We start from the raw sequence: 15,885 nt of genomic DNA, 5'->3' as shown, positions 1-15,885 counted from the left end.
ACCTTGAGACCAGTTGCATCTGTCCAGCTCCAGCTGGTTCAGATTTCAATGCAGCCAATAGGTATTTCCTTCCCCAGGCCTCAAACTAGCGTCACAAACCTCTGTCCAAGTCACAGAGTCCAGACAGCAGGGCCTCCCCCAATGAATCCTCGAGGACTTTCTCTGGCTACACAGCACATCACCCCACACGTCCCCTCCTGCCCACCCCATGTCCCAGGCAGCCTGTCTGAGGAGCCCTGCTGGATTGAGGGCCCAGTGTGTCCCCAGAGAGGGATGAGGGGACGGGGTTGCTGTGGCGATAGGAAGGCCCTTCCATGGCGGTGAGCCCTTGGGAATGGCAGGACCATGGCTGGATCCAGACCTGGGACGTAGGGAGGACGCGTGAGGCAACCTGGGTGTCTCCTTCCAGCTGGAGAGTTGTCAGAGCTCTGCACCCGCCCTCTCCCGTGGCAGAGAAGGGTTAGGATTGGGCGTCCCCCTTTCTCCTTCCTGCCGGCCTTACAGACACAGGGTTCCCTCACCAGGAGCCGAGTCGAGGTCTGGATGACAGTGAGTGTCAGTGACGCTCCCAGCCCTGCCGGGTGAAGCCACGGCAGGCGGGTTTGAAGAGGCAGCCTCCTTTGGAGACTCCCAAGGCCCCAGCAGTGTCCACGCTGGCCGCCCCTTCTCCAAGCTCAGGGCCCCAAGCTTGGGAGAGAGGAACCAGACGAGAGGGGAGAGGTGAGCGCGTGGGCCTCAGAGACGGGCCGGTAGGTGCCAATACGGATGCCGTGAGCTTTATTGAGCAGCGGGGAGCTGGGAGGGAGGCACGGGGACGCTCCTGGTGAAGGCTGGAAGCCGGGCCCTGCGGAGGCTGTGACTTGTGTGGTCACTGCTTCCTGCTTGATGTCCGTGCTGGGGGGAGGAGCTGCTCGTGGTGGCCTCTGCCGAGCAGGCCGGGGAGGGAGCAGCGTTTTCACTCCTCAGCGTGTGCGCTGTCCCTGCCTGACACTGTGGGGATCCAGCCCTCACTGCCCACAACCCTCCCCCCTCCGCCCCCCCCTGCAAGTCCACAAAGCTGAGCCCAGAGCTCAGAGCTGCCCCTCTGCAGGGCCCGGGGAGGAGACTGAGGTGCAGGGGGCAGGTGACCAGCTCCTGAGCAGCAAGACCCCCGGGCGCAGTGCCTGCCCAGCGTGTGCTGGACGGAGCGCTAAGCGGCGGCCAGGGCTTCCTTGATGGCGCTGGTGAGAGGGAACTTCAGGTTCTGGCCGCAGAAGGTGCCCGTGAAGTCGTCCAGGTCCAGGGCCCACACCATGGCTCCGGCCAGCCGCCGGTTCTTCAGGTACTGCACCTGGCGGGGAGGCCCAGGGGGCAGCGCTGGGTTCCAGCCCGAGGTGTGTAGGGGGACCTGCTATCCTGGCCCCTCCCCATCGCCCTCCAGCAAGGCACCCTGGGCCTCCTCTCCCTCTTCCTCCTGGGGCGTGGCCTGCGAGACCTACCTTGGTTCTGACGCTCTCCCGGTCATCGTACCCCACCCACTGGTTGCCCTTGGTGGCGTAGGGGACCCGCTGGTCAAGGAGTTGATGCACAGTCGCTCCACGAAGGAAGTCACAGATCTGAGCAGAGGACAGTCAGGGTGAGGAGCTGCAGGGCACAGGGTGCGACTCCTCCAGCTTCTCTCAGCCCCGCAGGCACGTGCGCCCTCGGGCAGACGTCTGGCTTCCTGCTCGCCTGTCGGCTACGAGCAGCAGAGGGAGGCGGCCAGAAACCAAAGCACCTGGGGCTGGTGGCCAGAGGAAGACTGTGTGGGCCTAACTGCCCTCAGCCTGGACGCTGGTCCCCTGGGACAATGAAAGAGCAGAAGCGGGGGTGGGCGGCTCACCTTCCCCAGGAACTCCCTTCTCCCGAGTCACACCTCATAGTAAGCGAGGGTCCCGTCCTCCTTGGTGAACTGGCCGGGCAGCCCGGGCCCTGAGCAGGGGGCGCCCACTCCGATCTGCGAAGAGGCCAGCGTGAAGCTCCTCCCGAAGGTGGGGATGCCCATGAGCAGCTTCTCGGCCGGGACCCCCAGCCTGAGTGCGTAGCTCACGGCGTAGTCCTGGGGGGGCGGGGACAGTGGAGCCGTCAGTCTGTCCTACATATGTCTGGGGCTCCTCTTCCTCGCAGGGACCCATAACCTCGGTCTAAAGGGCAGTGCACAGCTCGGGTCTCAAAAGCCTCCTGAGCACAGGGAGGAGTGTCAGCTGTGAACCGGGCGGCGGGCTCAGCTCCACGGGCGCAGAAGGCAGGTCTAGACCCGGCCGGCCTCCTCAGCCCCGGCCCCAGCCATCCCCTCGTCCCCCCTCGGCCTGCACGCGGCCCCCGGAACGTCAGTTGAGGTGTGGCTTCTCCACAGAGGGGTGGCGGCCTCTGTTCTCAGACTGTGGGGATGCTTGTTCCCTGGGCCTCAGTCCCTGCATCTATGACCTGGGCCCATCACCCATGCCTAGCAGGACCCTCCCGCACTCACAACGTTGCTGTATCTGTCAGAACTGGTGACCTCCTGGCCGCGGAACAGGGGGCTGTGGTGTCCCGTGCTCTGGCGCCAGGCTCCATGGAAGTCGTAGGTCATGAGGCTGATGAAGTCCAGGTGTCTGTGGGAGCGGAGGGAGAGCGAGGTGGGAACCAGAGAAGCTGCCAGCCCTGTGAGATGTGAGCAGGGCAGACTAGAGAGACAAGCCGTCCACCCAAACCCAGTCTTGCCCATGACCCGCTGTCCAGGCTCCCAGACCGGACCCCTCCAGCCCATACGCTCATTGTGCTGAGAGCAGATTAAAAGTGTCATCAACTGCCTGGCCTGTGTGACTCAGTGCTTGAGTGTTGACCTATGACCCAGGAGGTCAGCGTTTGATTCCTGGTCAGGGCACAGGCCCGGGTTGCGGGCTCGACCCCCCAGTGTTTGGCGTGCAGGAGGCAGCCGATCCATGATTCTCTCTCCTCATTGATGTTTCTTCTCTCTCTCCCTCTCCCTTCCTCTCTGAAATCAATAAAAAATATTTTTTTTCCAAAATATCATCAACAGACAGCAGGACAGAGGGCACCGGACCTGGACCCCACACACAGGTGAGGCAGCAGGTAGACTCGTGGGCCTGAGCGTCAGGTGTGGGGGGCGAATGCCCGAGCCCTACCCTCCTCATGGTCCATTTGGGCTCCGAGTCTCCGCCTCCCTACGGTGGCTTCCTGAGGCCCAGGCCTAGCCCCACCGGCCATCAGGCCCATGGCTGTGTCTGCTCCTCACTTGGGGGGTCGGGGGGCAGGCGGAGGAGCAGGGGGACCCGCCTGTGTGAGCCTCTCAGGTGCCCTGGGCGCCTGGAATGAAAAGCCCGCTCAGGGGGGAGCTCTCAGCCTCGTGCGGACAGCGCCAGGTGGGCGGCTGGCTGGTGTGTAAGCTCTTCCTGCTTCCTTTCCCACAAACTCCTTCCTAGCCACTCTCTCCACCGTCAGTACAGACCCAAGTGCAAAGGAAGACGGGTGTTCTTATTCCCATGACGGAGGGGGAGACAGACACAGAGTGGGAGCGTGACCTCCTGGCTGCCTGTGGCTCTCACGGAGGGCAGTGGCGGGACTCACTGGGCCAGCTGGGAGATGTCGTAGCCTCTGTCCAGGGCCACCTTCCCGGCGGACACCGCGGCGCTCAGGAGCAGCGGCTGGGCTTCCTTCGGGGCTTCCTTGACAAACTCGGCCTTCATTTCCTGGCGGGAGGGAGGCAGCAGGTGAAAGGGGCCCCGGGGGGTGGGAGAGAGCCCCTGGTGGGAGGCCAGCTCTGAGCACCTCACGGCCCCCTGAGGGCCCCGGGGAACCACGGGTGGCACCTCAGCAGTCCTGTGCCCAGGCCTACCCACCTCCTCCTGGGCTCATCTCGTGCCCACCCCCACCCCGTCACCCAGTGCCTCCTGCCCTGGAGGGACCGCGAGCTCCCAGCTGGACTCCAGGGGACGGTGGCGGAATCTGGCTCTAGTCTGCGCTGTCCCAGCAGGCACCCGGGACCAGAGTGAGCGTGCCTGGTGCTGCGGGCGATCTGTCTGGACGGCCGCTCCCCGGTCCCTGGAGTTGCTTGGGCTGCCCTCCCGGGATGTGCCCGTCATAGGACTGTGCACAGTGACACCCACTAGTGGGCATGACACATGGGTGCTTGTTTCCTGACCCCACTCCTCCCCACTGTGGTCACGGCTTCTTCCTGCTCTGCGGGGTCTCTGGGCACAGACCTGCGGGTCCTCCTCTGGGGTCAGGTCCCAGGACCCTGAAGCATGGAGGCCTCAGTCCCCCTTCCCCGCCCTCACAGGACATCGGTGGGAGACAGCTCTGTCCACCCCTCCTGGTCCCTCCCGCCTCCCTGCCCCTGTCCCGGACCTGACCCACCTTGACCAGAGAGGTGAGATGCCGCTTGTCCCTTCGTCCAGGGTAGAGCCAGGCCAGGTCCAGCCCGTCGAAGCCGTGGGTCCGAAGGAATGGTGGCACCGACTTGATGAAAGTCCTGCGATTCTGGGCGTTGGAGGCTATTTTGGAAAATCTAGGAACGAAATCACCGCAGAAGAGTGCTTAGTGCTGAGACGCTGGGCACGGTCCCCTCTGGGGGGTTTCTGTACCCCGAGGAGCAGGAGCCTGAGCCCACATCCCCAGGAGACACGGCCACAGTGGGACCCACTTCTCGCCATGTTCTTTGGAGCCAGACACCCCTGGTTTCCAAGGGAGGCTCGGTCACCCACTTAGCCAAGCCACTCGCACAGGTGGTAGCCTGGGTGTCAGTGAGCTCATCTGTAAAATGGGCATAAATATAGTATCCTGGTGCCACTGTGAGGACTGCATGTGAAATGGCCTGAAAGGGTGCCTGACACTTAGTAACCACGCACTAAATGGGAGCTGCTGTGGCCGTGCCCCGCCCCTTCTGCACGCCCTGCTCCCACGTCACCCACCCCGGGAAGTCCGCCCAGGCTCTCCTCCCGTTTCCCATTCTTTCCACCCCCTCCGTCCAGCCTCAGGTCTGAGCTGGTAAAAAGGAGCGATAAGATCCACTGTCAGCTGCTGTGCGACTCCTGGCAAGTCCCTCTGGCTCTGTGGGCTCCCGTTTCTTGGTTGTACACGAGGTGGGGCCCTGGTGGCCATTTCGTCCCCTGTGCCTAACCGTTAGTCTGGGGTCCTGCGACCCTCATGCCTCCGCACTCCTAGTCCATCTCCATCTGGGAGGGGTCCTACCTTTGAGAACCGAAGTTCCATCCTCCCACGGACAAGAGGGTCTTCAGGTTGGGGTTCCTGTGGGGCAGGAGGAGGCGGGAGGCAGGTGGCGGAAGTGCTGAGACACCGGGTGGCCCCAGGTTTGGCTTCCAAGTTCCTTCCAGCCTTGAGATTCGGTTTCTAAGACTAAGGTGGGCTGCCTAACCCTCCCCCCTCCAGGATATGGGAAAATGGAGCCCCAGCAAGGTCCACGCCCCAGAGAGACGCCATCAGTGACAGTGACGGGAGGCCTCCCTTCTCAGAGCTCAGTGGTGCCCTTTTCTCCAGCCGCCTCCATCAGCACCCCAAACACTGCCCAGCACCCGCCCTCGTCACCGCCTCCCACGTAAGCTAAGGCCTCGGATATCTACCCAGAGGCGGGTGCTGGGGGCCAAGCGCTGGAGCAGAGGTGCCCTGCCCTGGACCAGCCGCCCTCCTCCACCCTCCCCTGCCCCAGCCCAACCTGGTCTTGAGTGCGTTCAGCGTGTCGTACAGCGTCACATCATTCCACTCCCAGGTGTCGAGCTCGTCGTTGCTGATGTTGGCGAAGCTGTAGATGACGTGGGTGCAGAGGAAGGGGTCTATGGCGTCTGGGAAGCAGCTCGCGGCGCCCTCTCGGTACTGGGACCAGCTGGTGTAGTAGCAGACCAGCTTGTAGGCGGCACCTATGGAAAATCGGGTGGGACCTGGGCCAGGGTTCCGCCAGGCACCCTCTCGCTGAGCCCTGATCTCAGCCCTCAGGGCAGAGTTGTGAGCCAAGTTAGAATGTGAACGAAGGGGCGGCTCCGGCCTCTGCCTCTGGGAGCCTCCAGGCTGAGAACGAGGAGCGGGGTCGGGAAGGGTTCCTGGAGGGGACCCCGGCCTCGAGGGTGGACCTGGCAGGCCCCAAGGGGGTCCTTGACCTGAGAGGCTCTGGCCGCCTCTTCTCTGCCCTCCTCTGTGCGTCCTGGCTTGTCAGCCCCCAGGCCCCTCAGCCCTTCCCCCAAGCTGGGCCCCAGGGCAGGGGTCCCGAGTCCTCCTGCTGCCAAGGAAGCCTTTCTGCCCTCCTGGTCCTGGAGGCAGGACTGCGGGCACCTCCCCCCACCCCGCCCCCAGGCCTCACTGAACCCGAGCCTTTGAAATATTCGTATTTTGAAAAATTTCAAATATACAGAAAAGTAAACACTAGTAAAATAAACATCAAGATAACCATCACCTACCTCCCTTTAACAAACGTTAATCTGCCAACCCGTCCTCACCACTCCCCGCACCACCCCTGCCTCCTGGAACCCAAGGGGGTTACTTACAGCTCTGCACCGCCAGCAGGACTACAAAGCCTGTGGGAGATCCAGGGTCAGTCCTGCTTCTGAGAGCCCCTTCCTCCCCTCGTCCCCCCCTCCACTACCTCCCCTCCTCTCCCCCTCCACTTCCTCCCCTCCTCTCCCCCTCCCCTGGCTCTGCTTCCTCTCCCTCCACGGCCTCTGCCCCCCCCCCCCACAGCGGGTCCAGGCCCCTCCGTGCAGTGGCTCTGTAGGCTGTCTGGGCCCTTCAGCCTGAACACCCACAACCCAGACCCGTGGTCAGCCCAGAGACCTGTCTGAGCCACCCTCAGACCCGTCCTGGCCGCAGCAGAGAGGGGCATGGTGTGGCCTCTTGCTGTGCTCCTGTGCCCAGTTGGGGCCTCACACTTCCTTTTATACCTGTCCCCTCCACTCCCCTGTGCCCCAAGCCATCCCATTTATGGGAACTGACTGGCAGTGAAGGAACCAGCAGGCTGGGGAGTGGTGGGGAGGAGCACCGTGGGCCCAAGGGGGATTGAGAAACCCACAGTTTTGAAAACTCGGGCCAGGTCTTCACGAGGCACCTGCCAGCCAAAGAGCCAACAGGGTGACGGGACCGCCGCTCAGCCTCATTTCCAGCCTCCGCTCCCGGCCTCTGCAGCCCCCGCCCCAGCTCTTCCAGCAGCAGTGACCAGGCTTTCCTGGCAGCCTCTGTAATCCGTCCCGGCTCTCGGCCAGGTGGAAACTGTTGTGTAACCCACTGCGTCCCAAACAAGGCTGCCCTGTGTGTTCTCAGCGAGCCCAGCAGCAGCCTGCCTCGCCTCCTCCTCCCCTCCGCGTTCCTCTCCCCACGCTGTGTCCCGCAGCTTGGCCTGAGAGTGGAGGCCTTTCAGCAAGGATGTGCTGGCTCCGAAGGAAAAAAAGTCGGGAAATGCCCCCCGGAAGGAGCTGAAGAGGACGTGTTGGGAGCCTGGGGCTGCAGGAGGCACCAGGGAGCAGTACAGTCTCCTGATCCCCAGGAGCAGGCCATCCCTCCTGATTTTCACAGCCGCTGCTCCTCTCCCACACTTGTCAAGGCCAGGCCCAATGACGTCACTCGGTCTCAATCCCTCTTGACCCTCATCACTCTTAGCATAAGACCCAAACTTCTGACCAAGGCTCCGCATGGCTTGGCCCTGTTTGTGGGTACATTGTTTGGCCAAAGATCCAGGACAGACTCATTCTTTGCCGGCTCTAAAGTAATTAATAGGCAGTGAGTGAAAAGTTCAGAACAGCCCGTGCGGGAATGGGTCAGAGGGCTTCTCAACCAAGGCCTTTCCTTGCACAAGAACATTTGGTCCTAATCAGAGTTCGCCACACGAGTCTCCCAGCCTCTCTTGTGAGTCTCCTTCTCGTCTCCCATCTGCTCCCTGCAAACCGGGAACACGTCCTCGTCTGGACTGGGAGTGGGTCCGAGTCACCCTCTGTGAATACTGAAGGGTCAGCGCTCTCCACTTTGAGGCCTCTGACTCCTTTTGTGCCCAGATGGTTGACACACTGACCATCGATGGTCACTGTTCTTTGCCCATTTGGTTCAAAGGGGATGGACTTTCTGTACTCTCTAATTGGGCTCTTACAGAGTAGCAGGCATGCAGAGTTTTTCATAATAGGATGCAGGGTTAGGAAACACCTCCTGTTTTCACTCTAAATTACCTCATAGGCTCGGATCGACTGAAGCCAGGCATACAACTTCTCTACGACTAAGAGGCTTATCTTATCCTTAACCAAACCCTGTCCATTGTTCCACTTTTTAAAAAATGTATTTTTTTTATTGATTTCAGAGAGGAAGGAAGAGGGAGAGAGAGATAGAAACATCAATGATGTGAGAGAATCATGGATCAGCTGCCTCCTGCACGCCCCCCACTGGGGATCAAGCCCACAACCGGGGCATGTGCCCTTGACCGGAATCGAACCTGGGATCTTTCAGTTTGCAGGCCGACGCTATATCCACTGAGCCAAACCGGCTAGGGCTTTTTTTTTTTTTTTTACATCTACGTTAACACACCTTTGTAATAAGCCGTAATAAAAAATTAAAAAGAAGAAGAAGAAGAAGAAGAAGAAGAAAAAAATAAGCTGAAGCACCGTCAATCGAGCGCATAATCTTGTTAATTACCTTGTAATCCAGCCCTAGTCTGGCAAATGCAAAAAGGCCTGCAGAAGCGTCCTTCTCTGAGATCTTCTTGGTAAGTGTCTTAAGTTTGACTCAAATAAGTTCTTAAAAATATTTTTTGAGGTTTGGATGTTTCTTACGTTAACAATGGGGAGAAGAGAGGCAGAGCCGGGGAACAATTCCAGGACTGGCATCCTTTCCAAGACTCTCTGAGTTCCCTTGAGTCCAACCCTCTCTCCCCTGCCTTCCACACGGCTCTCATCATTCCTCATTTCCACCCCCTCCCAGGCACCCAGGTCCCACCCGTTCCCCAACAGGCCAGCACTCTTAGGAACGAAACTGTTTTCAAAAACAAGATAAACTTGACAGGAAAACGACCATAGCCCGGAGCTTGCCCTCCATCAAGGCAGAATGCTGTCTCAAAACAGTTTGCCTCATTTCCTCCTGTTGGGAAAGCGTGTGTGTGGTGACCAGCTTGCATTGCACACTCTTGAAGAAGAGAGAGGAATCTGTCTCCCTGAGCTTGTGAGAGAGAAACGAGGTCAGTCCCTGGGGACTGCAGGCGAGGCCCTCACCTCAGGGACAGCGCTCAGGGCAGCGGGCGGGGCTAACGTGCTCACTCTGTGGCCTGGGTCTCGGTGCCCACGTGGCTCCACTCAGTCCAGGAACCTGGTCAGTCGGGCCCCCGCCTCTCCTCCGCCTGATGGCGTGCCCCATGCCTGCTTCGTGTGAGCGTGCCCTGGGCATCCTGGCTCAGTCCTTCCTGGGTTGTGCTCTGCCTAGGTCTCTAAGGAAGGTATGACCGCATTCAAGGCTCCGCCTCAGTGCTGGCGTCTCGGTGTGAAAGCCCTCGCAGACCCTTCAGCCAGAGGTGGCTGCCCTTCCTTTGGAAATGTCTAGTTTCTAGCTTTTCATGGCTCACGGCGCACTTCCTCTAGAATCTCAAGGCCATGTGGCATGTCTTATCTCCGCTTGTAGACTCAATACATTTGAGAAGATGAAGCCTTGAGTGTGGGTCACCTCTCATTTATCTCCATCCACAGTCTCAGCCAATAAATAAAGGACGGTTTTGTCTTCCTTTAAACTTCGGGTGCGTAGCGCTTCCTCCACCGCTTGCAGTGACTGGAAGCCTCAGCAGCACCCACACTTACACTGAGTGACTTGACATCGCTGTTGGGCCCTCAGATGACTATTGTTTTCCACGAGATCACTGTGTGTGAATAGAATGTGGCTCCTGCTACTGGATGAAAGGGTTAGAAAGAGATTGTGTGCAGGCATGTGGGGCCTGGTGCTGTGGAGATGTCCCCACTGGTGGGGAGTGGAGATGTGGAAGCCGTCCAATCCAGACACCTCTGAGTCACTCCAGGGATTCTCTGGACTCAGCCTGGACGTCGTGCGCAGCCACTGGCTGGACTTGGCTCTGGCTGCCCCTGAAGATGTGGAGCAGGGCAGACAAGAGGGAGCAAGCCCCATAGTCAGCTCAAGGCTTCTACTGAGAGGAGGCCTGTGGTTAGGGGAGCAGGGTGAGGGGTGACACCTAAGGCAGATGCAAGCTCAGGCCCCCTCTTGCTGTCCTTTTTCCTGGGAAGGGGCAGTCAGTGGCAGGTGGTGGCGGCCCGTGGCTATTATGTCGTCTAGTTTGTATCAACCTATGAAGCAGGGGGTCACGGTGTCACGGTTCAATTTCCAGTCAGGGCCCAGGCCCAGGTTGCTGGCTCGATCCCCAGTGTGGGGTGGCAGGAGGCAGCTGATCCATGATTGTTTCCCTCATTGATGTTTCTACCTCTCTCTCTCCCTCTCCCTTCCTCTCTGAAATCAATAAAAACATACTTAAAAATGGGTGGGGTGGAGATTTCCATGCTCACGGAAGCCCACTTAAGGTCATGGGAACCATTGCTACAGCTTGAGGATCTCAAATATATGCCATGAAGGAGTTCAGGGAACACAGCCAACCGGCCTGTAGGTCCGGCCCCTCAGTGCCGTGGCTGCTCTGCCTCTGAGGAAGGCCAAGGGCAGGTCCTCATGAAGGCGGAGGTGTGGGCACTGGGTCCTTCTGCCCCTTTCCTTACAATGCCTCCCCTTTCAGGTGGCCCCTGAGTGCTTCTTCTTGGACTGTGGTCTCCAAGGAATGAAGGAGGTTGTGGGGGTGCAAGGACTGGGAGGGTGTCCATGGCTAAGCCTGGGCCTGGGTGCTTGGCCACATCAGTTATTATTGGCCTGGACAACAGCTGGGAATGGCAAGAACCCACTGTGGGAGGGCCGTTCCAAGGTCTCACCTGCCGTCTGTGGGAGGCCGTGGAGAGGAATGCTAGGAATGGCATCTGTTCTCTCCTCCCCACTCCATGGTGAACAAAATGAGGCATGACCCCAAGGAAATGTAACAATGGGCATTGGAAGGAATACTTCTCTCCCAGGACACGTTTGGAAAACACTTGTTGCCTGAATGAATGAAGTATTGGAGGAATCTGGCTATTGCCTCTTTTCACTAAGCTCTGAAGATGGGGAACTGGGTCTGATGCTCAGGAAGGGATAGTGGGATGAGCACGGGAGAACAGGTGGCCTCTGGGGAAGGTGCTGAGAGACAGTAGTTGCCTGGACAGCTAAGTACGAGGGTGGGGAGGGGGTGTGCCTAGGCATCTGCTAGCTGCTCCCCACTCCTGATAAAATACCCTCACTGACCTCTCAGAGGCAGCTCCGTCCACAATGCTTGGCCATGGCTTTCCACTCTGCATCTGGGGTTGCTGCTCCCTCAGCCAGGCTCTCCTGGGACAGAATCTTACAATGTTGGGAGAGTGGCATTCTGAAGCTTTAGCCTTGCCTGGTGGGGTGGGGGGTCAGGGAAGAGGAAGGAAGAAGGAGCAAGTGTAGGGGTTAGTGTACTGGGCCTGGACATCCCTGGGGAACTCTGTGGAAGGAGGTGAGGATGGCGGTTCTAGATGAACAACTTTTGCAGGAGGCTCATAACTGCCCAGTGGACATTAGACAATCTCGGTGGACTCCAGCAACCTCTGGGAAAATTGCAGGTTTACAGCCTGAGCCAGCCTTCTTCAGGGCCACTTGAGAAGGACAGATGGAGGGGAGAGACAACCAAGCTCCCCGACTTTATCTGAAAAGAGGGCCCTACACAGGGAACCCACATTCTGAGTTCAGAGTAAAATAGAAGAAAATTTTAGTGCTGTCGCCATCACCCTGGGACTCACTGGTGAGTAAGGGGCGGGGGAGGATATATGGTGTGGGGAGGGGTAAAGAGTTTCAGATCCAACCTACTTAAGGAGAAATCAGAAATTCAGTGTAGTGTGGAACCTCTAAAAGGCATTGAATCAGTAGTTAGAAATAATCCCAAAACAAAACAATAAAAAAAAAATCAAGCTGAGCCCTAGCTTGATTTAGTAGATAGAGCATAGGACTACGGACTGGAAGGCCCGTTTCAATTCTGGTCAAGGTCACATGCTTGGGTTGCGTGCTTGATCCCAAGTACAGGGCGTGCAGGAGGCAGCCGATCCATGATTCTCTCTCATCATTGATGTTTCTATCTCTCTCTCCATCTCTGAAATCAATAAAAATAAATTTTTAAAAATACCTAAAAAAAGATGAATTTGCTTTGCAAAAGGTGAATTTGTCTAACCGAATTTCAGCAACATCAAAATGAGTCACCCCTTCCAGGATCTTAGTAAATTCCAATATTGCTTCATATTTTTTCAAATTACTTCTGTGACATTAGGTTATTATTACTATTTTTTTTCTCCTAGGAAATAAGTTGTAAACACATTTTTCCTGAACATAAGATTCTAGTTAATGCTTTGGTGTTGAAACACAGTGGTTTCAAAACGTGTTCTTGTAACTCAAAGGATTCTGCTTGATCTCTGTTTCTGTCTCTTTCAGAATGAAAGATAAAATAAACCTGTAGAAAAGTGCTAAGGCCAAGCATCCCTTATTTTGTGATTTGTTTGAATGTAAAGATAGAGCAGATTTACACAGTGGTTTTATAGGATAAACACTTATATTTTCCTTCAAGTAAGTAACTGATTATACTGTACACATCTATGGTTCTATATACTTATTACTCTAGCCCTCAAAAGACGCTGTCAGCCCATTCCTATGAAAAAATAATCCTCTTCCGCCCTCCTGTGGCCATATAAGGAATAATACAGTGTTCCTCTGTCCCTGGCGATGAAATTCCAACTAAAGCCCTTTGAACGCCACCAAAAATTGTACCCAGAAAAAAAATCGCCAGAAAATCAGCGAGGCTGGCCAGGGTGGCAATCATTCCATCCCTGGATGTACCGAAGTCACGGTTGTGGGTTCTTCACCTCTTTCCGCCCCAGCCCTGCAAATGAAGGCCTGGGAGACTGCTGCAATGAGGTTCCCCTTAAGGTGACTGGTCCACCCTGGCTACTATGTTCATTGGTGCCATTTTTTAAAACTATGGATTGGAGATATGTCTGGCAAGCCAATGCTCTAACCAGTGAGCAACATCAGCTACGGATTCTATTCACTTTTAAAAGTATAAGTTTGAGCGTGGTCAAGGGTCAGAGTTCAAGGCTAGGGCTGGGTTCGGTGTTAGTTTTAGGGTGAGGGCTCATGGTCAGGGTTGGGGTTGGGTTCAGGGTCAGAACTGGAAAAGGTTAATTTGCTGTGGAAATGAAGAATTTGCTTTGCAAAAGTTGAATTTGCTTTTCAAAGGGGGAATTTGCTTTGCAAACAGTGTATTTGCTTTGCTAAAGGGGACTTTTAGCTTTAAAAAGTGAACTTGTTTTGGAAATGCTGAATTTGTTTGCAAAAGATGAATTTGGGTCGCAAAAGGTGAATTTGTCTAACCGAATTTCAGCAACATTAAAATGAGTCACCCTTTCCAGGATCTTAGTAAATTCCAATATTGCTTCATATTTTTTCAAGTTACTTCTGTGACGTTAGGTTATTATTACTGAGTATTTTTTTCTCCTAGGAAATAAGTTGTAAACACATTTTTCCTGAACATAAGATTCTAGTTAATACTTTGGTGTTGAAACACAGTGGTTTCAAAACGTGTTCTTGTAACTCAAAGGGTTCTGCTTGATCTCTGTTTCTGTCTCTTTCAGAATGAAAGATAAAATAAACCTGTAGAAATGTGGTAAGGCCAAGCATCCCCTATTTTGTGATTTGTTTGAATGTAAACATAGAGCAGACTTACACAGTGGTTTTATAGGATAAACGCTTATATTTTCCTTCAAGTAAGTAACTGATTATACTGTTCTATGTACTTACTACTCCAGCCCTCAAAAGACGCGGTAGCCAATTCCTGCACAAAAACAATCCTCTGCTGCCCTCCTGTGGCCATTCAAGGAATAGCACATTGTGCATCTGTCCATGGTGCTGAAATTACAGCTAAAGCCCTGTGAACAAGACCAAAAATTCTACTCAGAAAAAAAAAAAAAAAAAAAGAAAAAACCACAAAATCCTCGAGGCTGTCCATGGAGGCAATCATTCCGTCCCTGGATTCACCGAAGTCACGGCTCTGGGTTCTTCAAGTTTTTCCACCTTAGCCCTGCAAAGGGAGGCCCCAGAGACTGCTGCACTGAGGTTCCCTTTAAGGTGACCCACCATCCTGCCAAATGTTCCTTGGTGCCTCTTTTAACCAGAGAGTAGTGAGTGAGCGTATGTCTGGCAAGTTGTGCTATAACCACTGAGCAACACTAGCTACGGATTCTATTCACTTTAAGAAATACAAATCGGAGGGGCGGTCAAGAGTCCGAGGTCAAGGCTGGGGCTGAGACTAGGGCTGGAGTTGGGGTTAGGGTTTTATGGTGAGGGTGAACATGAGGGGTCAGGGTTTGGGTCATGGCCAGGGTCAGAAGTGGAAAAAGTGAATTTGCTTTGGAAAAGGAGAATTTGGATGTATTTCAGCAGCATCCAAATGAGTCTCCCTTTCCAAGATCTTAGTAAATTCCAATATTGCTTCATATTTTTTCAAGTTACTGCAGTGACATTAGGGTATTAAGATTGAGTACTTTCTTCTCCTAGTAAATTAGTTGTAAACACATTTTTTCTGAATAAGACATTCTAGTTAATACTTTGGTTTTGGAACCTGCTCTTGTAACTCAAAGGGTTCTGCTCAATACCTATGCCTGTCTCTTTCAGAATGAACGATAAAATAATCCTGTAGGTACATGCTAAGACTAAGCATCCTTTATTTTGTGATTTTTCAGAATGTAATAATAGAGCAGACTTATACACTGGTTTTAAGGGATAAACTCTTATATATTTTTTCTTCAATTAAGTTAATGATTATACTGTACACGTCTATGGATCTATGTATTTATTATGTTAGGCCTTAAAGGGACGCTATCAGCCAATTCCTGCGCAAAAATAATCCTCTGCTGCCCTCCTGTGGCCATTCAAGGAACAACACATTATGCCTCTGTCCATGGTGCTGCAATTCCACGTAAAGCCCCGTGAACACCCCCTCCCACAAAATCATCGAAGCTGTCCAGGGCAGCAATCATTCTCTAGTCACGGCTCTGTGTTCTTTTTTAAAATATATTTCATTGATTGTTTACAGAGAGGAAGGGAGAGGGACAGAGAGCTAGAAACATCCATCAGCCGCCGCCCGCACACCCCCCCCCCACTGGGGATGTGCCCATAACCAAGGCCCCTGACCAGAATCGAACCCGGGACCCCCCAGTCCAAAGGCTCTATCCACTGAGCCAAACTGGCCCCGGCACGGCTCTGTGTTCTTTACCTCTTCCCACCCCAGCTCTGCAAAGGGAGGCCCCCGTAGACTGCTGCACTGAGGTTCCCCTTATGGTGACCCACCCACCCTGCCTAATATGTTCATTGGTGCCATTGTTAAGTACAGTGGTGAGCGTATGTCTGGAAAGCAAATGTTCTAACCAGTGAGCAACACCAGCTACTAATTGAATGCACTTTTGTTGTTATTATTCTGAATTTATTTTTAACTCTAATTGACATACAGTAATGCATTATTTTCCGGTGTACAACATAGTGATTCAACATTTACATACCTTACAACGTGATTACCCCATAAGTCTAGTTCACATCTGTCTCTATTGCCTATGCTGAAGTTACATCTCCATGACTTATTTCATAACTGGTGTGATGGACTTTTCCAGTTCTAGTGGGGACAACCCAGGGCTGGTGTTGTTCAAGGTGGATAGTGAGCAAGATGGTGGCAGAAGAGCAGCGTGTGTGGCTGCAACACTTGAGGGCTTAGGCTAAAGGAGCAGTGGCTGTTTGGAGCTGATTGGGGGA

At 54.8% G+C, this 15,885-nt stretch overlaps 1 protein-coding gene across 1 annotated transcript; it reads right to left on the bottom strand.

Annotated features, from left to right (window-relative positions):
- Positions 1–754: 754 nt before the first annotated feature.
- LOC103302937 (chitinase-3-like protein 1) lies at positions 755–6,921 on the bottom strand. The gene is made up of 10 exons (XM_054713093.1): positions 6,802–6,921; positions 6,516–6,545; positions 5,693–5,894; positions 5,212–5,268; positions 4,378–4,528; positions 3,589–3,710; positions 2,489–2,612; positions 1,895–2,077; positions 1,479–1,595; positions 755–1,330 (listed from the first exon to the last, which is right to left on the bottom strand). The coding sequence occupies exons 1-10, from the start codon at positions 6,848–6,850 to the stop codon at positions 1,190–1,192; spliced, it is 1,176 nt and encodes a 391-aa protein (XP_054569068.1). The 5' UTR covers positions 6,851–6,921; the 3' UTR covers positions 755–1,189.
- Positions 6,922–15,885: the final 8,964 nt, after the last annotated feature.

Source organism: Eptesicus fuscus, chromosome 24 (genome assembly GCF_027574615.1).
Source record: "Eptesicus fuscus isolate TK198812 chromosome 24, DD_ASM_mEF_20220401, whole genome shotgun sequence".
Taxonomy (NCBI): Eukaryota; Metazoa; Chordata; class Mammalia; order Chiroptera; family Vespertilionidae; genus Eptesicus; species Eptesicus fuscus.
This window is presented reverse-complemented; position numbering and strand designations above follow the sequence as displayed.